Raw genomic sequence first — 25,127 nt, forward strand, 5'->3', positions numbered from 1 at the left:
CAATCATAGACATGGTAGTCTTCTGGTCTCTACAGGCTAGCACCCCTGTGAGGGCTGCGATTCCTAATGGGTTTCAAACTGCGACCTACCTCATTAATGTTCATGAGGTAAGTCGATTTGTGACCCTCTAGGAATCGCAAGTATGAAACAAAACTTTCATACTTAACCCCTCCCATGCTCGTGACGGAACCGTTCCGTCACGAGCCTCGGGTGGGCTGTGCTGGTGACGGAAGGGTTCCGTCACGGCCTGCTCGCCGCGCCTGCGCGGTGCGAATTCCGCGCCTGTGCTGACGTTCTAATGGGCGGGCAGGTCCGTCACGGAACCGTTCTGTCACAAGCACAGCTCACCTTAGGGCCGTGACGGAGCGGTTCCGTCACGAGCACAGGACCGCCCCGCGGCCCCACCTCCCCCTTAGCGCTGCGGCGGAATAGCCGCCGCAGCGAAGGGGTTAAGGAATAGCGTTTTCTAAATAGAGATTTGGATAGAATCGCTATTTGAAAATCGATATTCCTAGTCTTTTTACTTCCGGCCCCAAATGTACTTGCAAATAAATGTAAATATAACCCCTTTCTGCTTTTTTCCCCTCTAGGTTGCACCTTTACTGGAGGAGCTGCACCAATCCTCCGTCTGCCTTGCCATGATTCAGAATTGTCTGGAGGTTTTAACAATGATGTATTTCTCAGTTGATTCAAAGAACCCATTGAAGAAGGTGTTATCCAGGTATATTTAAATATGTTCTAATTATTTAAATTTCATAATAGAAATGTTCCCATTATGCAGTTTCAGCTATTTCACAACAGTACACTCGTCTAAGGCAATTTTGAACTGTATTTTTCACCTTAAAGAAAACTCCTCGTCTACAGCCTAAGTGGATTTGTATTTGCCAAATTATTGCAGTTTGTGGTTTGACAAAATCAGGGGCTGTCATTTTTCGGTGACCCCCATCTTCCAAAAACTGTTGTTAAGTTATAGGTGGGTGTACGATAAAGGTAAACTATAGTTTTTAGTTAGTCAGAATAACCGTAGGACTGGGCCGATTATTTTATCACAATGATTCCATGACCTAACCGGAGAGGAGGCCTTTTGCAGAAAGGAACCTACGCAGGCATTCTGTTTGTATTATATCAGGGGTCTCCAAACTATGACCCACGGCCCTCTACAAGATTTTATCTTGCCCACAGCAACTTTAGCATTAATAAGCTAAATGTAATTTCTCCATTCTTTTCCAAAGCCTCGGATTCCGATGATCAAAGGGAAATATAAATGCAATTCCTTTTGCAGCCTGTAAGTGGCAGCAGAGCCTCTTGAATCTTCTCTGATATTGAAAATCAATTAAAAAATGGATAGCTTGCTTTTCTTATCTACTGTTAAGTAATTGATTACTTTGTCAGAGCATTTACCAATGTTTGACATTTTTACTCGTTTTATATCATTTCTCAGTTTAAGCATGATATTTTCTTTGTAATTGTTACATTTCTCTTTTGTTTTCTTTGTAATGGTCACATTTCTTTTTTGTTCTGAATAACATCATGCTGATAACAAAAAAGATCCAAGTAAACGGTATTTATTCCTTTAAATTATATTTGTTAATTTATAAACCTATATTTTTCGGTCCACAAATATTTGGAAAAAAAATCGTAGTGACCCTCGTATTGAAAAGTTTGGAGACCCTTGTATTATATCAGCACTTGAATAAGCTTTCTTATGTATTTTGTCTATACAGACTTGAAAAAACTCAGAATCATACATGCAAGAGCAAAACATGTACTGCTAGATCATACCTAAAAAGGAATTTTTCCTCTTAAAGAGATACATCATTTAAACTGAACTAAGACCTCATCTCCCGAAATGTACAAATTTGTTAGAAATGCCAAGTACCAGAAAAGTGGTGTACCTCACAACATAGCCTAGCATATCTCTTCATGGCACGTTTGCGAATGGTAAAAATGGAAGTGATTGGTGGTTGTAAATGAGATTTATTTTAAATATGGTACTCCATAATTCCATCACAGCACATAAGTGAACATTGGAACTTAATGTCACTCAGATTTCATGGTATACCTTTCCTCGTTTGTCTTTACTATTCTAATGGGGAAATAGCATCTCTCAGAATGATATTGCTCATCATAGACCTAAGTGTCAATGTTTATAGTTCCTTGCAGTTCTTATCAAGTAGTTTACACTTGTGCACTTAAGGCATAGGCAGTGACGACAATACATAATTCCTTACAAAGATACATGCTCAGCATGTACAGAGACAGAGTATGTACAGCATGTGTAGTACCAGACTATTTTATTTATTTATTTATTTATTTATTTATTTATTTATTTTATATGCTTCTATAGCGCCTGAATAGACCCCCGAAGGGGTATCTCCGCGCTGTGCCATACAAAAGAAACCAGCTACTCTGCCCATATACATTTTTAGTGGGTGGTGGGAGAGGAGTAAGTTAGATGCTGGAAAAAAGGTACGTTTTCAGGGTTTTTCGGAAAGACAGGTGATCAGTACTGAGTTTTAGTGCAAGGGGCAGGGTGTTCCATAGGACAGGCCCTGTGTATGCTAAGGCTCTGCCTCCTTGCCGAGTTTTTTTAATTTTTGGAACTTTAAGGAGCTGGAGGCTGCTTGATCGTAGTGAGCGTCCAGGGACATAGGGAAGGAAGGCTGAGGTGAGATATTTTGGTCCTTTCCCCATCAAGCACTTGTGAATTGTACACAAGATTTTGAATTTGGTCCGCAGTCGCACTGGCAGCCAGTGAAGTTCTGTCAGTAGTGGCCGGGAGGGAGTCCTAGGTGGAGCATTCATGACTAACCTCGCGGCCGTATTCTGGACCACCTGTAGTTTGTTAAATTGGCCTTCATTAGCTGACAAAAGAAGGCCATTACAGTAGTCCAGTCTACTGACAACCAGAGCCTGGACCAAGGTCTTTCTATGGTGGTCTGGGAGAAAAGGAAACACCCTTCTCAGCAGAGAAATGACCCCGAAACAGGTACCAGCAACCTGGTTGACGTGTTCTTTAAAAGTCAGTGACTGATCAAACAGCACTCCCAGATTTCTTATGGTCTGTTTAGGAATAGGGGCAGGTCCTAGTTCAGGCGGCCACCACTCATTGGACCAAAGTGTTACTGCTTCCCCATAGAGTACAACCTCTGTTTTAGTCACGTTGCACTGTAAGCAGTTGTTAGTCATCCATCTGGAAACTGCCCTCATGCCTTCTGCGAAAGATCTCTGTAAGGCAGGAGAGAAGGTCTTAAAAGGGAACAGAAGCTGGGTGTCATCGGCGTAGGACACCGGTATAAACCCAAAGGATCTCACCAAGTCAGCCAGGGGGGCCACGTACACATTAAACAATGTGGGGCTTAGGCATGAGCCCTGTGGCACACCCCTGGTGAGCTCCCTAGCGATGGATTTATGGGAGCCCAATCGGACTTCCTGAGAGCGACCCGAAAGAAAGCTCGCCATCCAGGACAGGGCTGTACCTCCCAATCCTATCTCTCTCAGCCGACAGAGAAGCAGATCGTGAGACACCGTATCGAAGGCAGCGGATAGGTCCAATAGCACCAGAATCATCGACCCTCCACTATCAAGCGTCATCCTGATGTTATTGGTGACGGCCAGTAGGGCGGATTCGGTGCTATGGTTGGGCCTAAACCCGGATTGTGAAGGGTCTAGGCCACCCGCTGTCTCGATATAGTTAGAAAGGTGGGTGTTCACATGCTTCTCTGTTAGTTTGCCGATGTAAGGCAAGAGAGAGATAGGTCGGAGGTTAGATAAGTCCGTCCAGGGTAGGGTCGCCTTCTTCCGGATAGGGCTTACTACCGCAGTCTTCCATTCCATGGGGACTTGGCCTTTGGCCAAGGAGGTGTTGATAACTGCCTGGATCGAGGGGCCTAAGATGGAAATCAGAGGGGCCACCATTTTGGCAGGAAGGAGGTCGCTGGGGGAGCCAGTTTTCATATGGCCAATAAGTGTTGCCAGATTGAGATCTGTGACGGGAGGAATGACAAACAAGGAATTTGTAGCCTGAGTGCTAAGTTGAGCTTCGGGAATGGGTGTAGTAACCCCACCCTTAGAGGTTAAAATTTTTCATAGATCAAATTTATTTTTTCCTCGAAAAACTCAGAGATTTCGTCACAGAGTGGCTGAGAAGCATCATCAGTACTTTCAGTGGCTGTGGGTTTAATAAAATCTTTTAAAATCTTGAATAATTCGCGCGGACAGTTCCCTGCCTCCTCCAGTTGCGCGGAAAGGTGGACTTTTCTGGCTAGTTTTATATTTTTATAATATGCTGACTGAGCCTCGTGAAAGGCTTCCCTGGCCTCTTCACTTTTTGATGTTCTCCAAAGTTTTTCTAAGCGTCTGCATTTTTTCTTTTCTTTCCTAAGATCAGCTGTATACCATTTCTCCTGTTTGGTATGGGGAAATTGTTTGTGTAGTTTGAGGGGGGAAATGGTGTCAATAGCAGATTTTAGGGATTGATTAAATTTCTCCAATGCAGACTCAGCAGTATCTGTCTCCGTGATAGTCGGTTGCACCCAAAATTTGTGCAGGTTGGTGACTGAGATTTTATGCCATTCTCGACGAAGAATAGGCGGGGGCAAGGCTTTCTGAGGTCGATTGATTGGTCCAGCCAGGTGGAACTCAATCAGAAAATGATCTGACCAAAGGATGTTTTTACCCTTACCCTTAGACATCAAGATTAAGGTTACCAGATTATTCTAGGTAACCAAGAATGTAATGGTGCATGTATGACTTTTTCTTCTGCAAGTCATTGCTTTCATGTACCTTGGTTCAGTTGGGTCAAATGAAAAAAAAATATGGCTGTAACTCCCAGAATGCATTAAGTTGTTAAACAAAAACCCAGAACAGAAATGCCTCATAATTGTTGGAAAGGAGTCGTTTCGTAGCCTCAGTCTCAAAGCTAGTAGAGCAAGGATTGGCAGAAGCAGTGCAGAACAGACACATGCACCATATCACACATGCAGTCCCCCGCCATCAGAATTAGGTCATGGATGAACTGTCTGAATACCTACTATGCCATCCTGCCCACTCTTGGTAAATACGGCTCTGCAAACCTTCTTGAAGCACACATGGCCTACCTCTGGTGACATCCTATTTCCTGCAACTCCCCCTTCCTCTCACGCTAGAGGCTGTTTTATCATATTGCAATAGGACCAGTTCAAGGTGTGATGCAAGGATAGACATGCCCATAGGTTCACTCACCTAGAATGTCAGAATTATTGCTCACAACCATTAGATGAACACCTTTAGTGCACCTAAAAGGGAGGACCATATATTAACACCATATATTGGCGAGAGAGATCTTCTGTAACGAAACACAAGCACAACAGAGCACCGAGACCACAAACAACACAAGACTCCAGAAGCAGTACAAGACTAAATTGTAGAAATCCACTCTAAAATTTCTTTTAACATACTCCAAACACTGCCACAGCCAATAGATCTAGCGTATACTAAAAGTGCCCCTTCATTGACTGGTGATATTATGTACGTAGTTTCTGGTGTGTTCTTCACAGCTCTTTTTCTCATTTTAAAGTGATGTCATTTTTATCGTATCTAGCTGAATGTTTTTAGGCTATATAGTTGGGCCTGCAGAATTCCTGTGCCCATGCTCCATTTTGAGGGTTAGCGGTGGAGAGCAATGGTTGCCATTGGTAGCAGTCGTGTTACTAGCACTGGTGCTAGACCTACTACTCTTAATAGGACATGTATTACAAGCACGTTTATGGCTTATCTTACCCCTAGTGCTACTGCTGATACTACTACTGGTTCCTCTAGTTCGGACTTCTACACCAGTAGTGCTTCTGCTGTACCTAATATTACAGCTCCTTCTGCTGAAAGTGCAGGTACTAATTGGCACCAGTAAAAGTATTGTGTCAGTAGTAGTAGTCCCAGTGTTAGCACTATAGGCAGCAGTAGTAGAGGTATGTTTTGCAGAAGTTTCAATATTAGGAGTACTAGTGGGACCAGTATTAGCAGCTGTATAGGAGGTTCTATTAGTGCTTCCAACTTGTAGTAGGATATGTAATATTTGAGCAGTCTCACGACTAATAGTACTGGCAGCAGTTGTAGGACCAATAATAGTAGTGGTAAAAGTAGTTGCAACAGTCATAGTAGAGGGTGGAGCAGTAGTGTCTGGTGCCCTATTATCAATCGGGCGCCCAGCCCTGGTTTCCTGGCCTGTGCTGCAGTGAATGGGTCTGGCACATCCAGAATTGTTCTACCGGTTTAAAAAGAAACTAAAAACACACACAGATCTCTCGCACTGCAGCTGGAGCAGCAGTTTCATTGCAGCTTTCAGAAGAGTACCCAAAAGTATCTGCTGTTTTTCCACATGTGAATTCAGTTTTTTGTTTCCTGTGTCTGTACTGGGTTCCAACCACCCTTCTTACCCCGAGCAAGATTGCACGGGTACAAGATCACTCAGTCACAGGCATACATCGGGTCATAGCAGGCAGGCCTTTGATGTCTGATGGGTTGGGAAATCCTTCTCTGCCATTTTCTGAGGTACATTGAGTAGATCTCTATGCCGTTTTAAGATATTGAGGTAGCAGAGTGGCGGGGGGTGGGGGGATTAATGCTTTTGATGATAATACAGTACAGTGGGGGAATATTTAACATAGTGTACAGGGAAAGGGCCACTGAAAAAGGTTTTGATGCTATAGTGTTAATCAGAAAACTGGTGGAGCCTATAGTTAAATGTTAATTTTCTGAGTAAACCGAAATTAAAATAGTGTTCATTTGTACTTTTGCATCCATAAAACAAACCCTGACACTAACTCGTACTACATAATTTCAAAGCTAACATTAAGCTACATTTGCACTGTTGTAAACACATGCAAGAAAAGCTGCTCCTAATTATGTGAAGTTTCATGTTAGCTTAAACTATGCTCTCTTTTTTTTGTATCATATTTCCCCTTCTAAAGTAATCTTTACTTTTGTATTTATCTATTTTTAATATTGAGATAAGGAGATGCAACTTGGCTTTGAACATATTATTCCAACTGAGCAGACTTTCCAAAGGGTTTCCTACCCGCTGATTATCCCTTTTAATGGTCTGGCTTTACAGCCCAGCTGTCACCAGACAATTATGTGAGAATCACCAGCAGAGGGACTTTGGCTCCGCCTATGTTGAGAGCCAAGAGTACATGTTTTGATTGGGCAGAAATTATGCGCTTCCACAAAAAAAGTGTGTGTCCTTCTCACAGCTGTGATCATTTTGTTTATCCAGCTGCCTAAAGTTGAACATTCAGGGGCACACACACATCATGGTAATGCCATTAAAGTGGCTACGGTAACTGAATAATATATGGCGTTTTTCTCTGCCAGTAGCACAGAGGGGAGAAGGTAGTCATTAACGTACATGTATTTTTAGGTCTAGCTTCATAGTGCATTTATAAGCCTGACCTTTTGGCATTGCCAATGCTTGTTCTATTTTCCTTGGGCAGGTGGACACTAAGAAATACCCAGAGCTAGTGTGTGAACGTGAAACATGCATAATGTGCATGCATTGCTGCAAAATCTATATTTTGTGAAATAAATATTCATGTATCAAACATCGCATCTTTCTTTTTAAAGCGATTAGGTGGAAGGCCATGTGTGTTTTCTAGGCCAATCTGTGTTGTGTTTGACAGAAGTTGATAGCACCACTTGTCAACTTGTAACATTTTGTTATTGTGTTTTAACATTTCTCTGTTTTTCTGTTTTGTGCTATAGCTCTTTGGACAGCCTTCACCAGCACTTTAGCACAGAAGCTCGTTACAGTTTCACAAGCTGCCTTCGAGAAGAATTACAAAACACAGAGTATTCACTGCACAGACGGGTGCTGGATAATCTTTCGAGCTGCATGGAGAACTTCACTCTAGGTAATCTCTTTTGTCACAGTGAAATATCCGAATGCTGCATGCTTGTTTGCTGCGGAGCTGCCAGTAACTCCAGGGACCAGTTGCTGCTGCACTTGCCATGCCACCACCGCCAATTGACGTTACAATTTTCAATTTGGACAGAAACAAACAGTCCTGGGAAAGAACTATTTTTCAGTCTATAATTTCAGCTCTGGTTTCTAAGGCACAGCATTGGCAGTGCCACCTGAGCAACTATGCTGCTGCCCATTCATGTGTGTAAATGCTGGATACCCTCGAGCGCAGCACTTGTGACAAGCAGCGCTCTACAAATCCACCTTAAGTTAGTACATATATATGTATGTATATATATATATATATCAAGCTCCGAGGGGAAGTGTCCAACTATTGAGCCTCACTCGAGTGCAAGTAGCGTTTCCCCAAAGCTTTATTTGGTATAGGAAATACGTGCATACTGTTCAATTAAAGGCACCTGACAATGCCTGACGCGTTTCGATAATAAATCTTCCTCACAGGCTCCGAGTCAGGAAGTGGCATGTGAGTCCACCAATCACCTTCGTTTAGCACTATTGTGTGCACGAATGAGCAAAAATTATTATCACGTTGCTTTGTGGGATCTGGAGTCCTTTTTCAATCCTGTATGGATGCCACTTCAATTTTTGCCAAAATAAAGGCTCTCACATGTGCCCCAGCAGCCACGGTTGCCTTCAATCCATGCTTGCACTCCACTTCAAGACGTGCTTCACACGCACTTCATGACCCACCCCTGGGTTCGGGGTGGTCCTCTTCAACTGCAGGATGGCCGCTCAAATATCAAGCTCTGAGGGGAAGTGTCCAACTATTGAGCCTCACTCGAGTGCAAGTAGCGTTTCCCCAAAGCTTTATTTGGTATAGGCAAGACGTGCATACTGTTCAATTAAAGGCACCTGACAATGCCTGTCGTGTTTCGATAATACATTTTCCTCATAGGCTTTTGCATATATATATATATATATGCAAAAAAAAAATCCGAGAACTCTTGGTAGTTCTCAAGTTTAGATGGAAAGCTGCTCCAGTTAGAGCACTCTCAATACCAGCGACACTCTAAATTTGCTCACCTCAAATGCTTTTCTATCAAAGTCTTGAAGCGTAGGATTGGGGAAATGCCATCCACGCCGAGATAGAAAGGGACAAATCCCCCGTGGTCATATATAAGTAACTCTCTATTAATTGGAGTCTTTCTCGAAATGACAGTGTTTTTCTTATTCTCATTGCCGCAAAGACATAATTCATTACCCCAAAACAAAATTACATTGAATCCAGGGACTGAAGGAAAATTGTGTCTGGTTTAAAGCGATTAAAAGTCAGTTATAAAGGTTTAAAAATGCATGCCCTAGGAACTTTATAAAACTCGCAGAGAAACATAAAGAGCATAGTGCTTGTAATAATGCCTTTACTTCGCAAGGACAAGGTAAACTTTGTCTGTGCCATTGTCTCATCAGTGGGAAGGCAAACAAATGGGGAATAATATATATTGTTGAAAACCTTCACCTACTAAAATTAAACCATATTGCGTGCCACAACTGACCAGGGTGCACTTGTGTCAGATCTCAAAAGTAAAACAACCCTAATTCAATATGGCATATACAGGAAACAGCACTTTGGGGAACAGCAAGTATTCGTCTTACAAAACCATTCTCTACTTTTTCTAATTGCGGACTCTCTGTATATCCCCCATACACCAGCACCTTGTGTAACAGCTGCAAGAAATTTACTTGGTCATATCCCTAACTTGGTTGCAAATCTAAAGACTGCCTCCGTTGTTTTATCTAACTATTGAATTATATTTTGATGAGCACATTTTATTATTTTTTTATTGAAAACAAACCTTTGACAGTTTTCAAATGGGAATAACTTTAGATACCATACAAATAGCACCTGGCTTTATTTCTAAACCATATTAGTCCAACCATTTTCCCCATACCTTCTTATGTTTCTGTGAGCATCTCTGGATCGGTAGTTTGTTTCTTCAAGTTTAGCACACCAGTCCATTGCAGTTCTCCAGCTCACCAGGCAGGGGGCGTACAGGTAACTCCCTTGTTTTGCAGCGTCTCACTTGGCAAACACCTCCCCAAAAACCCACTAAGGTTCCATCGCCCCATATTCCCCTAAAGTCGTCAACTATTCCCAGTAAAACAATTCTGGGGGATGGTTCCACTTGACCAGCATGTAGGCAAGTATTTTCCACCAGTATTGTTATATCAAGGGACATTCCCAGACTACATGGAAAAAATGAGCCTCGTCTGCCTGACAACTGGAGCCTGTGGGCGTCACCAGTCTGTTGACCCGCCACAATCTGATAGGTGGGAGATAATTCATATGAAGGTAGTTGAGCTGTATCATTCAGAGTCTGGAAGGGATGACCAAAGTTCTAGGAGACGTAGAGGTCATCAAGAGGACTCAGCCAGGTTTCCCAGTGGACCCACAAGGGTGTCACAAGAGGATGTGGGCTGTATGACAGAAGAGCTGTATATCTGGGAAATCCCTTCTTCAGTCCGAGAGCCCTTAAGGAGTTTTGATTCTGATGGTTGAAAGTCAGGCACACTAACAAGAGAGTCCCTATGTGAGTAAAGCACATGCCATACTTTAGGTTTTGGTAAAATTTGAATTTCTGTAAAGTTAACTCTGCCTGGAGTTCTTGGAAGGATTTTTCATATGGTAGAATTGTTGAATTCATTGTCTTAGGTAAACCTAGTTTCCTAAGTAATCAAACTATATCCCTAGATATGTAAAGGGGTTCACTTTACCAATATATGGGTATTTTTTATTTTAAAAATTGGCTTATTTTAGGTATGCATTTGCAGCAAATCATTACAAAGGATTTGTTCAAGTTCCCCTTTAAGTGAAGTTTTTACATTAAACTTATAAAATAATGTAAACGTTTTTGTAATTTTTGCTGTTCTAGCCATAAGAATGGCATTGTCGGCATACAGTAAAGTGGGGATAGGGCAGGCACCAATCAATGGTAGGTTCAAACCTTCTCTCATCAAAGCCTTTCCAAGACCAATAATATATTTAAACATTGCTCAGCCCTGCCAAGACCTTTTCTGAACCCATAATATATGTCAGACAGACATTAATATTGTCCTTTAATATATTGACTGGAACCTCATCTGGGCCTGGCGCCTTGCCCGATCGACTCTTATGCATAGCAGCAACCACTTCATTCGATGTATATGAAATATTGACATCTTCAAGGTTGTAAATGTGTTTTATGATGTCACTCAGTCTTCATGTCCTTATTGGAAGATTTCAGCATAGTGGTTTACTCCGTCAACTTCTGGTTTTACAGCTTCAATTGATGTTTGTTAGATATGGGGGTCTCTAGTTGGCAATGGTTTGCACCGTTGTCCAAGTAGGGACCCTTCTTCCTAGTCAGGGTAAGGGGGATACACTTCTAAATTAACCACTGCTCACCCCCTGTAATCTTTATCTAAACCAAACAAGACAAAAACGACAAAAATCCACAAAACAGTAATAAAAATATGACTTTTAAAAGGTGGAAACAGTTCTGTCAACAGCAAACTTTAGAAGCACACTTTCAAAACAAAGTACCTTGGATGCATCAAAACCATAAACAAAAACAGCCACAGGGAAGGTGATGCGTCAGTTCCTTACTGCAGGGGAGGTGATGCGTCGGTTTCTTACTGTGTGGCCCCAGCATTGATGCAGACTTGACGCTCCGGTTTGATGCGTGAGGATCGTGGATGTGTCGGTTCTCGATGCGGCAATGGCGCTGCATTGGTTTCTCCAGCCGCTGTCCCACGATGCGTTGGTTCTTGCAGCCACACATACTTAAGACAGACTTAAGACAGACTTAAGACAAAATCCTGTCTTAAGTCTGTCTTAAGACAAAATCCTAACTTCTGTGAATACCAAAAGTAGTAAGTTTAGGATTTTGTCTTAAGTTAGTTCTGTGAATCGGGCCCTGCATCTTTAGTGATAGCTAATTAAATCTTTTCAGTAAAGCAAGTAAATACTAGCATGGCATACTCCACAGAAAGTAAAAACCGTGTAAATTATGGCTTTGGTCATATATTAAAAAGTGCATGCAAAAAGTCCCTTATATGATTATGGTATCGTTATCAGCCAAATAAATTCATTAAATGTCTTTTCATTTCAATTACTCAAGCTCCTCCACACAATGTAAAATACAGATGACCAACGGAATACTCAATTAATAAATGTTTGCTTAGTAAAATCCATGAAGCGTTTGCCTCTACCCATGGATAATAGTTTTTGGGAACTGGAACGGAAGACTGAATACAAACGTTTTTTCAACCACCCTTTCTACCGTTCTCCAATGTCAGGTTGCATATTAAATAAAAAGCTTGAGACTTTTCAGGTCTTACATTTAAGTCCATATTATGTTTCCTGTGTCATCCAGGTAGGGGTACCTAAAGGCATAAAAAAATTACGTTGTCATTGACCTTATAAGAGACTTTTTGTAGGACATAGTCAATACTTTAACAATCCGGTTCTAAGCTAGAGATCATACACCGGCAAAGAAATACATGGATTGGCTACAAAAAGACATCAAGTTGGAAGCTCTTCACAGGTTAGTATCAGAAGGTACATTTGTGGGTCAGGAGCCCCAAAAAGTAAGTATTGTAGATTGTATGAGACTGAGCACTTTAGCTATGGTTCTAGTTGTTGTTATGACCTATTCCAATTTTATTTAATTCTGAGGCGCTTTCACCATATATGCATACAATTACCCAGCGTACCATACTTTGTGCCGTAAAGATGTGATTTTTCAAGAAATTGCAATCAAGAGAGATGCTTGTGGCTGTTCACAATAGATTGAGATAACAAATGTGGCAAATATATAGTGTGAATTCTGACGAGAAGATATGAGACAGACAAGCTTAGATCCTGCTTTTGAAATGACCCTATTGGCTAAGGTGTCTTGTATTGCATTCCACAAGGAAAGGTTTGTGCTTAGGAAGTATCCTTTCATCTTGCCCGATTTTGTTTCCTATTTCTTTCCTCCTTTGTATACTAAGTGCCACTGTCAGGTTCTTGACTTTTGGAGGGCTGTTACTGTTTGCTTTGAGTCATCATGTTCTCTTTTGTTCTTGAGCAAGCTCATTTTGTCTTTCGGCGACTCTAACCGAAATTGCAGCCTGTAATCTATCAGGGGCCAGTTGGATTGCTTAATGCTCCTTGATTCTTTGGCAAACGTCCTCCTGCCTTACTTCCAGAGGGGCTTCAGGAATATACTGGGCTAGTCAAGGAAGCATCAGGCATTTTTAAAAGCCCATTAATCATCATGAGGTGCCGGGCAGCTTCAAGACCATGCCCCATAGGTTTCTCCAGTCACTATGCATTCAATGCATCTTCAGAGACCATAGCTCACTTCGGGTGGGGCATTTTAGTTAGTCTTGCTTGGGTTCAGGGCAAGCTGCTACTCCCAGGTTTGTTTGAGACTCTTCCCATACTTGGAAATATTGCATTACTTATACAACTCACCCACCTAATACCTACCTAATAACGCCATGTTTTGTGCTGGCCAGAGATAAGGAACTGAAGAAGAAGCCTGGTGCTGAATTCTGAGGGGCTTGTCTTTGCAATTAGTGATGCTTCTGAGCTACTCTTCCTCCTGACCATACCAGGGAGGATATCCCACATGGAAGGAGGTGGGAAAGTATCTATAAAACTGAGTTCAAGAGCCACTTAATTATTGGAAATGCTCAACAGGCAAAATAATTTTTAAAGACGGGGAGTAAATGGGGGAGGTGAAAGTTACGCTACCGATCTCTGAACATAAGGTGTTATCCGTCAAGAAAAGTTGAAGATGGTTGTTCTGAATCGAATACCCCATCACTGTAACACACAATTACTTACACTCACCGTATGGCCACACTTTGTCATGTAGGATAGCACTGCTGCTGTCACATATATGTTGTGGAGTCGGACTAGCAGGAGTAAGTACATGGCACATTTTTCTGATGCTTCTGTCAGAAAAGCATGGTACTGTCAGACAAGTTTTAAGGCGATGATATTCTAAGAAGACAACTATTCAGGCAGGTAAGTATATTTTGCAATTGCTTATTAATGTTGAAAACCCCTAAACCAAATATTATATTGTATTTTAAACACGCCTTTATTGAATAAATAATATTATTTGTTTATCCTTTCAAGTGCCTGTTTAAACATTGAACACCTATTGTAGAGTTTATTTTTATTCATATTGTATTTTTCAACAGGTTTCACATGTGCGACTGACATATATATGGAGGGTAAGTTAATAAAGATCATTTCTGATGTATGCAGCGGAATTCTTTGTTTTTTTTATTGTTTTTTTAAGCATCTTGAGTAATAGTACAGTGATATAGCATATTGTATGTACAGTAAAGATTAACCACTGCATTAGTCTAGAGTAAAAATGTAAGCACTGCATGTTTTGATCACAATTATTGAAGTAACCGAAAATAGTATTCAACAATAGTACAAGGGACACTTTTTTGGAGTCCCAGAGACTACCTAATGATAAAAGGTGTTTCTTAAATCAGTACAGAGGTGTCAAGACTAACTGTACATTTGGGTAATGTCATTGGTCCCTGTTAAATAACCGGTGAAGCAAAGGCTATTGCAAGAGAAAAGAAAAGTATACTTAGGCAAATGGTTTTTATCATACTCTTCACAATTAAATGAAACAAATTACCGTACCAAACCCTTGTGGTGATGTTAGTATTAAAACATTACACTTTACATAGTGATTTTTTTTATTGCCTAAATTAACCGATTGAGTGGATGTTACCTTAGTGAGCCATTGTGGCAGAAAGTGGGACCAAGTGTGCATTGCTTTAGAGCTGGCTCTGCCACCCTTTTCCATAGAGCAGCGGTTCTTAACCTTTTGACTTCTTTAGACCCCTATTTAAACATTACTGGAACCCGGGGATCCCTACTGGATCATTATTAGAATCCGGGGACCCCAAATGAGCCATTACTGTAAGCCACGGACCACGGCCTAGTCGTTTTCGATTTTTTTCAAAACGATACACTTAAAATACAAAAACAAGTATCCATCAAATTAAGGCCACTCATCGGCCATACTACTTTCTGTTTGATGATCATGCATTGCTTCCCACAAATCAACCGAGGATGCTAACTTAATTTTTATCTTGTGAACACATATTTTTAAATGATGTTGAATGTCAAGCTAATATTTTGTCTTTCTTTTGGCTTCAGTTTTACAGTATTTGCAATGGGTTCTTCATACACTGCAAGACCAAAACAGGCAAGTACTCTAAGTTGTAAGACAACTTTTTGCATTAAAACATCTCCGTATGTATTCTGGGCACCTCTTTCCCATTGTTTTAGATCAGTTTCTATAATGCTTTAATTAACTGGGTTGACTGGTAAGGTTAGCCATCACACTCCCTATTTCATTTTGAAAATGTGTATAACTAGCAAACATCTTTGAATAGGAAGCTGTCATTCTAAAGATGCTGCAAAGATTTGTAAATATTAATTTTGGCGGACTTAACTTGTTTGCATCCTTCCCATGCCAAATAGCCTCTTGAAGTGGATAGGTGTTCTGGTCTTTTCTGATTTATAGGGACGGGGTACGGGAGACTGGGATGAACTGTTTAGACTGTAGGAACCACTCTGAGGATAACTTGGTGGTGTGAGTCATATATCAAGGTCAAGTGACAGCTCAGGCTGCCTACTTTGCTAATGTTGGACGCAGGGCCAGCTGTGCTGCTCTGCATGCCACGTGTGCACACCTAAATGCATTGAGTCATGGTGGACAATAGTGAGAGGGAGACTTGGAAAGACCGGGATACAGAGCTCAGGCAGGTGAGAAGAGGTAGGCCTTTGTGTACCTGGTCACCATTCTAAGGATCACTCGCTAATGAGTGGGGGTAGCACAGGCCAGGATTCTGTCCATATCAAGTGTCTCTCAGTGTATGAATCTGCAATGTCACATGGCCATGAGAGGTGCTGTGTCAGGAGTGACTGTTGCTGCCCTGTGTCTGACCTCTCTGCAGTGGTTTTGAAATGGAATTAGAATGATTTCCTTAGGCTTGTGTTGTAAGTAGTTTAGGTAGGCAGCAGGACACGTCTTCAGGTTATTAAGATATATTTATTAAGATAGTATAAGATAAGACAGCAGAGCAGTAAACCTCACAGCTGACCAGACCATCAACTGCCAAGGTGGGAATCTTCACATCACAGATAGAACACTCTTAGGTTAGAAGATAGAAACACTAAGAAAGGACTACAGACACCAAGTAGCCATATTGAAGAAAGTATGACTATACAACACATATTCTCCCCTTACAAACAAAACACAAATGAAAGTCTCAAACAAATGGTAAGAGTTAAAGCATGGAGAAACACAAAGAAGGAAACATATAACACTTAGGAGGTCAGCGACCTCATGGACTTCCAGAACTCGAAGAAAGCGAATCAGGATCAAGATGATAATGATGATGACCACCTTCTCCCCTTCGATCGACAAAACATGAGGAATCTTCACATCACAGATAGAACACTCTTAGGTTAGAAGATAAACACACTAAGAAAGGACTACAGACACCAAGTAGCCATATTGAAGAAAGTATGAATATACAACAGCTTGCCAGCAGAAAGCTTCCCATTTTAACAATGAGGATACAAACTAAACCTCGCTGAGAGGGAGGTACACTGAATGTAGTGATGTATTGTTGTGTAAACCTATCTTATTGCTTATGCCTTTTTATCATTCCATTCGTTCTTTCACTTATCATCTTTTGTCATTGTGAGACACCTCTCAAGATCCTACTTTCCATGATACATCACCTCTGTCCATTTGACTTGGCTCTAGTGCTACATTATTTGTGCTTGTACCACATGGCCCCTGTTAGGATGGAAAAGTTATCTGCAGGGTGCCTGGAGTGCCCTCTGCACTGTTGTCTGGATCCCAAATGCTGATTTGTTTGTCATAAGTGAACACGGATCATGCATATGTGCCATGAAATAGACATGTCTTGGTGATTGCGGTCTTGTTGGACCGAAATGGGGCACCCAAATAGCTACCCTCATAGTGGTGGAAGGCTGCCGACTTCACTAGGAGTTAAGCAGCACGATCATGGTGGTGGCAGCATACCATGTAATGATCACTAGTAGGGACTAGGACCTTTTTGCACTGCGTCACTGAAGTAAGGGCTACAGGTTCACTCACCTTCTTAAAAGTTTTGCTACTGCGTGCTTAACTCACCTTTGGCCTACATGTAAGATGTGGAGTGCAGTGCAGAGCAGGAGTAGTGACTCTGCGTTAGTTGTGTGTGCACCTGGGAAGGGTACTGTACAAGGATAAAGCAGTAATGTGCAGTGCATGTGTTGTTAGTACATGTACTGGATGTATGTATACTGAGAGGAATACATTACATGAAAGATGCAGTGCATGTGTTGATAAAGCGTGTACTGAATGTTTGTGTGCTTGTCTGGAGTACACTGTGAAGGGTGAAGTGTTGTGCAGCGCCCATATAGTGAGTGTGTGCTAGCAGTGTATGTTTGCTAAGAGCACACCTTGGATAAATAAAGAAATGCTTCAGTGCTGAACAGTGTGTGCAGACTGTGTGTGTGTTCATTCCGGATGCATAAATACATGTAACGAATGAACGGAGTAGCAGTGCTAGACTGCAAGTGTGCTGTGAAAGTACACTGAGTGGGTGTGCCTGCTTGTATTGTACTCTGGTTTCCATTTTGGGAAGCCCAGGCCTGCCTGGTAAAGACATGAGGAGGAGAGGAATACCCTAGACAGAATTGTGTATTGCAGCATTTCTGTGAGCTGGGTGTGGACACACTGGAGAGAAAAGTAAGAGACTCCCTTTACATTTCAAATTACAAGGGAGGGAGCTGGACACCTTGCATGAAGGGAGATGGGGCCAATTAGAAAATCATTAAGAGTAGCACTGGTAGTCTGGGATCAATCTTTTGATGCACATATCACTATGGCTGACAATCAGATGTGAGCTCTGGTCACTCCCATGAATTGTGTTGTGGATAATCAGCTTCGGAGTCATGCCTACTGTGGCAGACCTCTTTCATGAAAGAAGATGAAAAGAAGTGCTCACTTCAAAAGTTGCAGAACCCCAACATAAAACTTCAAAGACCCAGACCCTAAATCACATTTGGTGTCTGGAAAAGGACTATAAGAAGGGAAGATTGAGTCCCACAAAATGTGCTGTCTGCCAAGCAGACAGATGGGCTTTATGCCTGTGACCAGGACTGGGGTCCTAGGCCTGCTAATCTCCCTACTGGGTGTCAGGACATCACCCAGGGAAACCAAGACCACCTGCCCTGGAGCCTGGAGCACCAGCGCCTGTCTGCTTGCCAAGACCAGTGTACCCTGTGAGGAAGAGGAGAGCGTTGGTGGGAATAAGATCCAATGGGGATCCCTACCATAAGGATTCCTTGTGTGAGGATTTGTATGTGCACTGATCAGGCCATAGCCTGTGTGCAAGACTGTTTTTGGTGACCCCTTTATGCCAATGTAGGGCTGGCCTAGACTGTGCCAAGTATAGACCGCTGTGTGCAGGGTGCCAAGGCCACACAGCATCGTTGTGGTGACCCTGTATTCCAGAGGGGGCCATTGGTGAAGAATTTGCGTAACCAATGTGCCAGCACTCATGAACGCCTTAGTGGTAACACCATATGCCAGCGTTGTTCGCTGTGGTGTTGGCGATTGCATCTGAGAAGCCTACATTGCATTCGAAGGTGCCTCAGCAATCCCGTATGTTGAGGAGGGCTGCCAGGACCAAATCATCGAAGACTTCGGGCCAACGCCTGGGAATGAAGTGAGGCTGTGACCAGCGAGACTTGTCGCACCAAAAGATCTGTGCTCACTAACCCCTGTGAACCGGGAGCACACCGAATAGGACGACACGCCGCCTCGCAGGACTCTAGTTGGGAGCCGAAGGACTAAATTCTCATGCCAGGGAGAACTTGACTTTCTGTTGGCTTGATACTGCTCCCATTGCTAGGGAGAGCGGCTGTGCAACTCTGGGGAGTAACCCTGCGCCTGTTCAACACTGCGTGTTAGCGAGCAGCCTCACTACGAGCAGAATTGAACCTTGCTGGTGCCCGCGCTCAGGGCACCGGCTGTAAGGCCGAACGCTTCTGTGCTGCAGGAGCGGGTAAGGCTTGAACTAATGCCTTTGGGGCTGTGGCACCATAGAAACTTTTGACTGAAATCCTGAAGAGTCAAAAGGAAACTATTGAGTTCTGCCTAATAGGTCACATTCCCTGATGCCGTCACCAGTGAATGGGGAATAACCCTGGACACGTTACACGAAAGAGAGCGGGACAGGAATTTACCTGACAACTACTAGAGCCCCTACCGCAAGGGGAATTGTGTTGCTTCTAAATGTCATGTGTAGAGTTAGAAATAAAATACAACTTTTCTTATAAAAGCAAGCATTTGGCTGGACCTTGATTTATTGTTTGTACTGTTTGCACTTTAAGTTATGAGTCATGCTCACTGGCTTGTATCCACATTTCCCCCTCCCCCCCCCGAAGGAGCCTTGACTGCTCGACCACCACTACCACAGAGAGTCAAGTGCAGAAGGGGTACTTGGCCCACCTGAGCAGGATCCATAGTAGGCTGGGCCCTGGCACATAAGAAGTAAAAGGCATCAACCACGGTTGGGCCCAGTAACCCCTGCTTGCCCCGTGGCTCTCAATAGAGTGGTTCTGACAACCCCTGCACCTGTCTGCGCCAGATCTATCCTGTGGGGTTCAAGACCACCTCCCTCAATTCAGCCTGCAATTGCTTGTGACACACCTGCAGGTAAGAGGAACACTTTTTACTCCTACTCCTAATCTGGCCTTAATCCAAATCTGCTCTCTTTTCCCTCTCTTGTCTGACTCCTCATGGGCCCTGCTGACTACCTGAATCTGCTTATAAACCCAATAGGAAGATTTAGATGAGCTTTGTATGGAAAATTTGCTACTGTTGACTATAAACATCTGTGAATTATGTGCAATTCTGCCTGCCATTTACTAATCTTTACTGCTGCAAGACCTAATCTTTGTCCCTTCTGCTTCTCCTCCCCTCTTGCTCAGCTCTGGTCTCCTGACCTGCTAGCTCAGACAGACGTTGTGGAATAGAAATCTGAACACACCCCTCCTCTAGCTGCATTCATTTGGTGGTTGCTGGGCAACCACTTGGTTGGGCAACCGATTTGCTGGGCTTTCAGGTGATCCTGAGAGAGGATTACTTGACCTCATAATCAGCCTATACTAGGCCTTTCTCCAGAGTATCACAGTCCGGGCATCGAGGCAAAGGTTGGAGAGGACAAGGGCAACTTCTCTGTTTGGGCCTGGTAGGGAGTAGGGCAAGAAATTGTGCCTATTCAAATATCTATTCAAATAAAACAGGACACATCCACAACATGGAATATGCACAATCTTGCAACAAACACTTGTCAATCTCAGCAAACAAGTTCACCCCAACAAACCCTCAACCACCAAGCAATACCCAGCTCCTCAAAACCCTCCTGATCACCCTCCTACCCCACATGCTTACAAGGACCTCTTCACTTCTACACAAACTACAACTCTGTGCAAAAAACAGATTTAATAAACCTATCCCCAATACGCTCCTACCACACGCAATAAAAATCCATACTCCCTTCAATCTCACACACCCTTTTCTCACTAAATCTTTTAATTAACCTCTGCCAGCTCCAAATATTGTCCATACCATACCCTGAAATCCCTCTTTTATATTCTACCCTTACGTAGTAACCTCCACCACCCGAAGCCCAGGACAACACTGTTTTAGCACTCCTCTTCACCAATAGAATTAAGCAACCAAAACAAACCCAAACACTGCACCACCTTTCTCTGTAAAACAGCTCAGACGTTACCAAGCTCCCATCCATCCATCCCAATATACTAATGCGAATTCACAGTGCGCCTAATGAGTTTCCAGACAACAAAGACACTAACCAATTAGTCTAAAAATGCACAACAATAGGACTCACTTTCACTTACATAATCTTATCATCCATTGCAGAATTCAGAGCCATAAAACCAGGCCCTCATATTCCACCACCTCTCACCCATACCCCTTCCACCTTCAACATACGCAAAAGGAAGCCACTTCCCATCAGTCTTCGTAACTTTCCTGTACCTTGGCTAGCATTCAACTACACTTTTCAAGTGCCATTGCCCACCAGTCTACCCACCACCTAGACACACAGACTGTACAAAATACCTTCTAAGCCTGTTGGATGAGGAGAATGATGCCCAAAAGCAATTCAATTTCTGTCTTGCTACAGGAAACGCTATTATCAATAGCACACCACCTACAACCACTAGCGACAATACAAACTTTCCAGTAGCGTAAAATCCACCAACTCCAAAACAGCTGCTTTAAACTGCCTACTAATTGCTTGTTTTATGTACAAGAACAAGTACCATATCTTTGAACTATTGACAGACCTAGAATGTGGCTTACTCTTTATAGTTGAATCATGGCTGGGGTAAGATTTGTCTCCAGTATTGCATGAAGCTGTTCCACCAGGCTATCAAACTGTTAATCAAAATTGCATAGGCAAAAGAGGAGGGAGCTTAGCCATTTTAGTTAAGGAAACAACTCTTACCAAAGCTGAGGACGTTTCCTTATAAGGTCGTGAGGCCCTCCTTGTCAAACTACCACCTAACAATGGAACTTTCCCAGACACCTTTCTAGACACAGTTTCAGTTTTAAAGCGCCAGGATACCCGTTGGGTGACAGCCATTGCGCTATACAAGTATGCCAATACATACATACATACATACATATTTGCCAAATAGTAAACCTATGCATCCTTAGTGACTTTAACATATGGTTTGACAACCCGAATATACCCCACTCAAGAACAATCTTCACTGGCCTCGACACGCTCAACTTACAAATGCTCATTCCCAAATCCACACACACACACACAATGCAGCTCACACGATGGGTGTCATTTTGGCAACCCAGACCTATGTTACATTCCAAAAGGTTACTCGGGTCACATGGCCACACCACCACCTAGCTGTATTCCAAAACAAGACAGCACTACTCACCCCAACTAATCTCAGTTTACCTGCAACTACATAGAGACCTTGGAACAAGCTGAATTTGGAGGACCTAGAAACCCAGTCTACTTCTAACACACATCTGGACACAATAAACACAGTTCAAAAACTCTAAACATAATAAAAGTGATTCTTGGATGAGTGCAGACGTAAAAAAGATAAAACACCAAATCACAAAGCTTCAATGCACCTGGCTCAAAAGAAACATACCTTGGAGAAAATAGGCTTGCACAAACATAACAGAACATACAAGTCAACAATCGTGCTAAAAAGAATACTACTCAAGTAAAATTCACAATACAAAACGCTTCAATGAATATTTAAAAAAAAAAAACTACTCACAGAATTTCACAGTTCTAAACGGACCGAAGAATCCCATCCCATTTCGCAGGAATTTTGTCTCAACCTGACAACACATTATACAACAAAAGCAGATGTTGGATTCATACTTGACACACAAAACAACAAACAACACTGACCCTTTTCCAACAAACCCCTCCAGGGGAAGGCTAACACATCCTCTGCACTTTGCAGGTCTGCCAGTTGCACGTCTGACTCTTGTCCCGAACAAATCTTTCTAAAATATTTTTCTAACCACTCGAGTGGCCATTCCAGTTAGAACACTGGTCAACAACTTCTTAACAACAGAAGTTTTTCAGAAGACTTACAGTCATATTTACGCTTCAGAAAACAAACGTGGACCCTCAAGGCACCAGGCCTACAGCTAAGGGACCACTCTTTGGCAAACTTAGAAAAAGCTGCCTTTGTCCAGTAACAATCCATTGAAGAAAACTCCTTACTTTCCGACTTCCCAGCTGGATTGAGTCCAGGAAGAGACACTAAGTCAGCCTTAATCTCTACCTGAGATAAACGTAAAAAACACAGTAGACCATAATGGAGTTGCAGCCCTTTTTCTGTTGAACGTTTCAGCTGCTTTCAACACAGTGGATTATAACTAGAGCTCCCGGTGTTATGGTATTATTTTTTTTCCACATTTCTGCCTTTATTTATCCATATTTATTTTTGGGACATCTTATTGGTATTGATCCATATTTATTTTGTGGTTTGAGAATAAATGGAGTCGTAAAACAGTATATTTCTACATTTTTTTAACTGCTAAACATGCACACAAACCTTGCTGCCTGTCGTGTTTTAGCAACTATAACAAAACACTACACCCATAGTTAAACACTAGCGTTCTATACAAATATATGTTAGCATATGCCTGTATTTAAGAAAATCTCATCCTTTTTTCCCCCTCCGCATGATGTCTATCTGTTCAGCTTTTTAAAAAAACTTTTTTGTTGGCATCAGTCTTACAGTCCATAAACTTGACATAGCATTTACTGTTACGATAAACATTTCTATTTGTACTGCATGCATTATTATTGTAGAGTTGAGGTTCTCAAAACATAAACAATCAGTTGCAAACCAACCAGTAACCATGCATAGGTTTGTATCTTCTCATTTATGTTAAGGGTTGTATAGCCGTATGGTGTGTCTGGGTTGAGCCAGCTGTACGAGGAGGGGATATGATGATCCAGCAGTTCGATAGGACTGCATCTACCGTGATCTGGGGTACTATCTTCCCTAAGTCCTGGTCTAAATCAGCAGGTCCCGGGTGAGGCTCAGTCTGAGCTCTGAGTGGGTTAGAATAGTCTATGAATCCCTGGGTAACTTCCCTCCTCATCTCATGTAGGGTTTGTCTGCAAGAACCGTTCTCCTCTTCCCTCAAAAAATACCCTCCTCCTCCGCTCTACCCCAGCATACCACCTCTGTAGCCCATTTTCGTTATTCCCGCCTGATATCGACTTCCAGGACCTGGCTATTAATGTTTTAGCTAGCGCAAGTCGATGAGCTTATTACCTGCTATTTTGAGTGTTGGATGGAAAAATCTGCCTAACAAACATATCTGAGGAGTCGGCTCTAGTTCCTGCTCAAAGCACTCACCTGATAGTCAATAACATGTGACCAGTATCCCTGTATCATCCGGCGAGACCATACCATATGGATAAATTAAGCTGGCTGAGCAAAGCATCCAGGGCATAATCTAGGATCACCATCAAAGATGTCCCCAATTTTCTTGGGGGAGAGTTAAGTTTGGTCTAAGTAGTTAAATTGTGTGAATTTCAGTCATGTATTCCGGGACACCTGTTATGTGTGATACAGGATCCTGCCCCATTCGTTGTTTAACATGTTGTGGCAAGGTCCGCTTCCCGTCTACGCCCGAGTTTCAGCAGATCTATCCTCACTGTGAAGCCAGGTTATCAAGCTTCTGCTATTACCTAACATCATAAGCTGATATAAGACCTCAAGTCGCAGGGGTTCTTTTGGCCCCAAATGCCATTGGCGTGGAGATGTATGGTTTACGGCCCCATAGGTCAGGAACTGTCCGGATGCTAAATTATAATCTGTGAACATCTGGTTTTAGGGCGTAACTTCACCATTTATGTAACAGTCTCCCATTGTGAAAAGTCCAACCTCCATCTATGGGGCTAAGCAGTGCGCTGTAAAAAAGGAAGGTTTGCCTCTACCACATGGCAGTCCAGTCAATGGTGTTGCCGGGAAATAAAGAGAGCACTGCCCCATCATTCTAACACCATGAAAATGCAGCAGTGCATCTTGCCTCATCTAGGATTCTCCCACAAGGTACAAGCGACAATATCTATTGTCCTGTCAAACTAGAATATGCTAATGGTCTTCTAGATCACGGCTCACCTTTATCAACCATGAGAAGGTTACAGAGAATTAAGAACTCTGCTGCTAGACTACTACTACGTATAAAATCGCAAGCCCATATCGGGCCTCCCTTAATTACACTCAACTAGTTACTAGTTGCCAGAAGATCCTCTCTGAAGCTGCTTAATATCAACCACAATGCCATGCAAGGCAAAGGACAATTTTTCATCCGGAAGAAAATCACAAAGTAGATCCAAGGAAGAAATCTGCACTCAAGATTGTCACCCAGTCATTAAATTCAAGAATACAAGAAAAAAAACATGCGTGGAACATCTTTCTCTGTGCAAGCAGCTAAACTATGGAATTTGTTACCACCAAAAAAAAGATCCTCATAAATTCTCAGCACCAAAAGATTAGTCAAGAGCTGTCTCTTCCCTACATGACTACAATACTCACAACACA

General features: G+C 42.5%; 1 protein-coding gene across 1 annotated transcript in view; it reads left to right on the top strand.

Annotated features, from left to right (window-relative positions):
* THADA (THADA armadillo repeat containing) overlaps positions 1 to 25,127 on the top strand; it is a 1,377,633-nt gene that overhangs the window by 60,486 nt on the left and 1,292,020 nt on the right. Inside the window, exons 5-8 of the mRNA XM_078649688.1 lie at positions 591 to 721; positions 7,738 to 7,886; positions 14,132 to 14,164; positions 15,117 to 15,165. Coding sequence (XP_078505814.1) covers positions 591 to 721; positions 7,738 to 7,886; positions 14,132 to 14,164; positions 15,117 to 15,165 — 362 coding nt within the window. The remainder of the gene's footprint in view (positions 1 to 590; positions 722 to 7,737; positions 7,887 to 14,131; positions 14,165 to 15,116; positions 15,166 to 25,127) is intronic.

This window comes from Lissotriton helveticus, chromosome 6, assembly GCF_964261635.1.
Source record: "Lissotriton helveticus chromosome 6, aLisHel1.1, whole genome shotgun sequence".
NCBI classification, from domain to species: domain Eukaryota; kingdom Metazoa; phylum Chordata; class Amphibia; order Caudata; family Salamandridae; genus Lissotriton; species Lissotriton helveticus.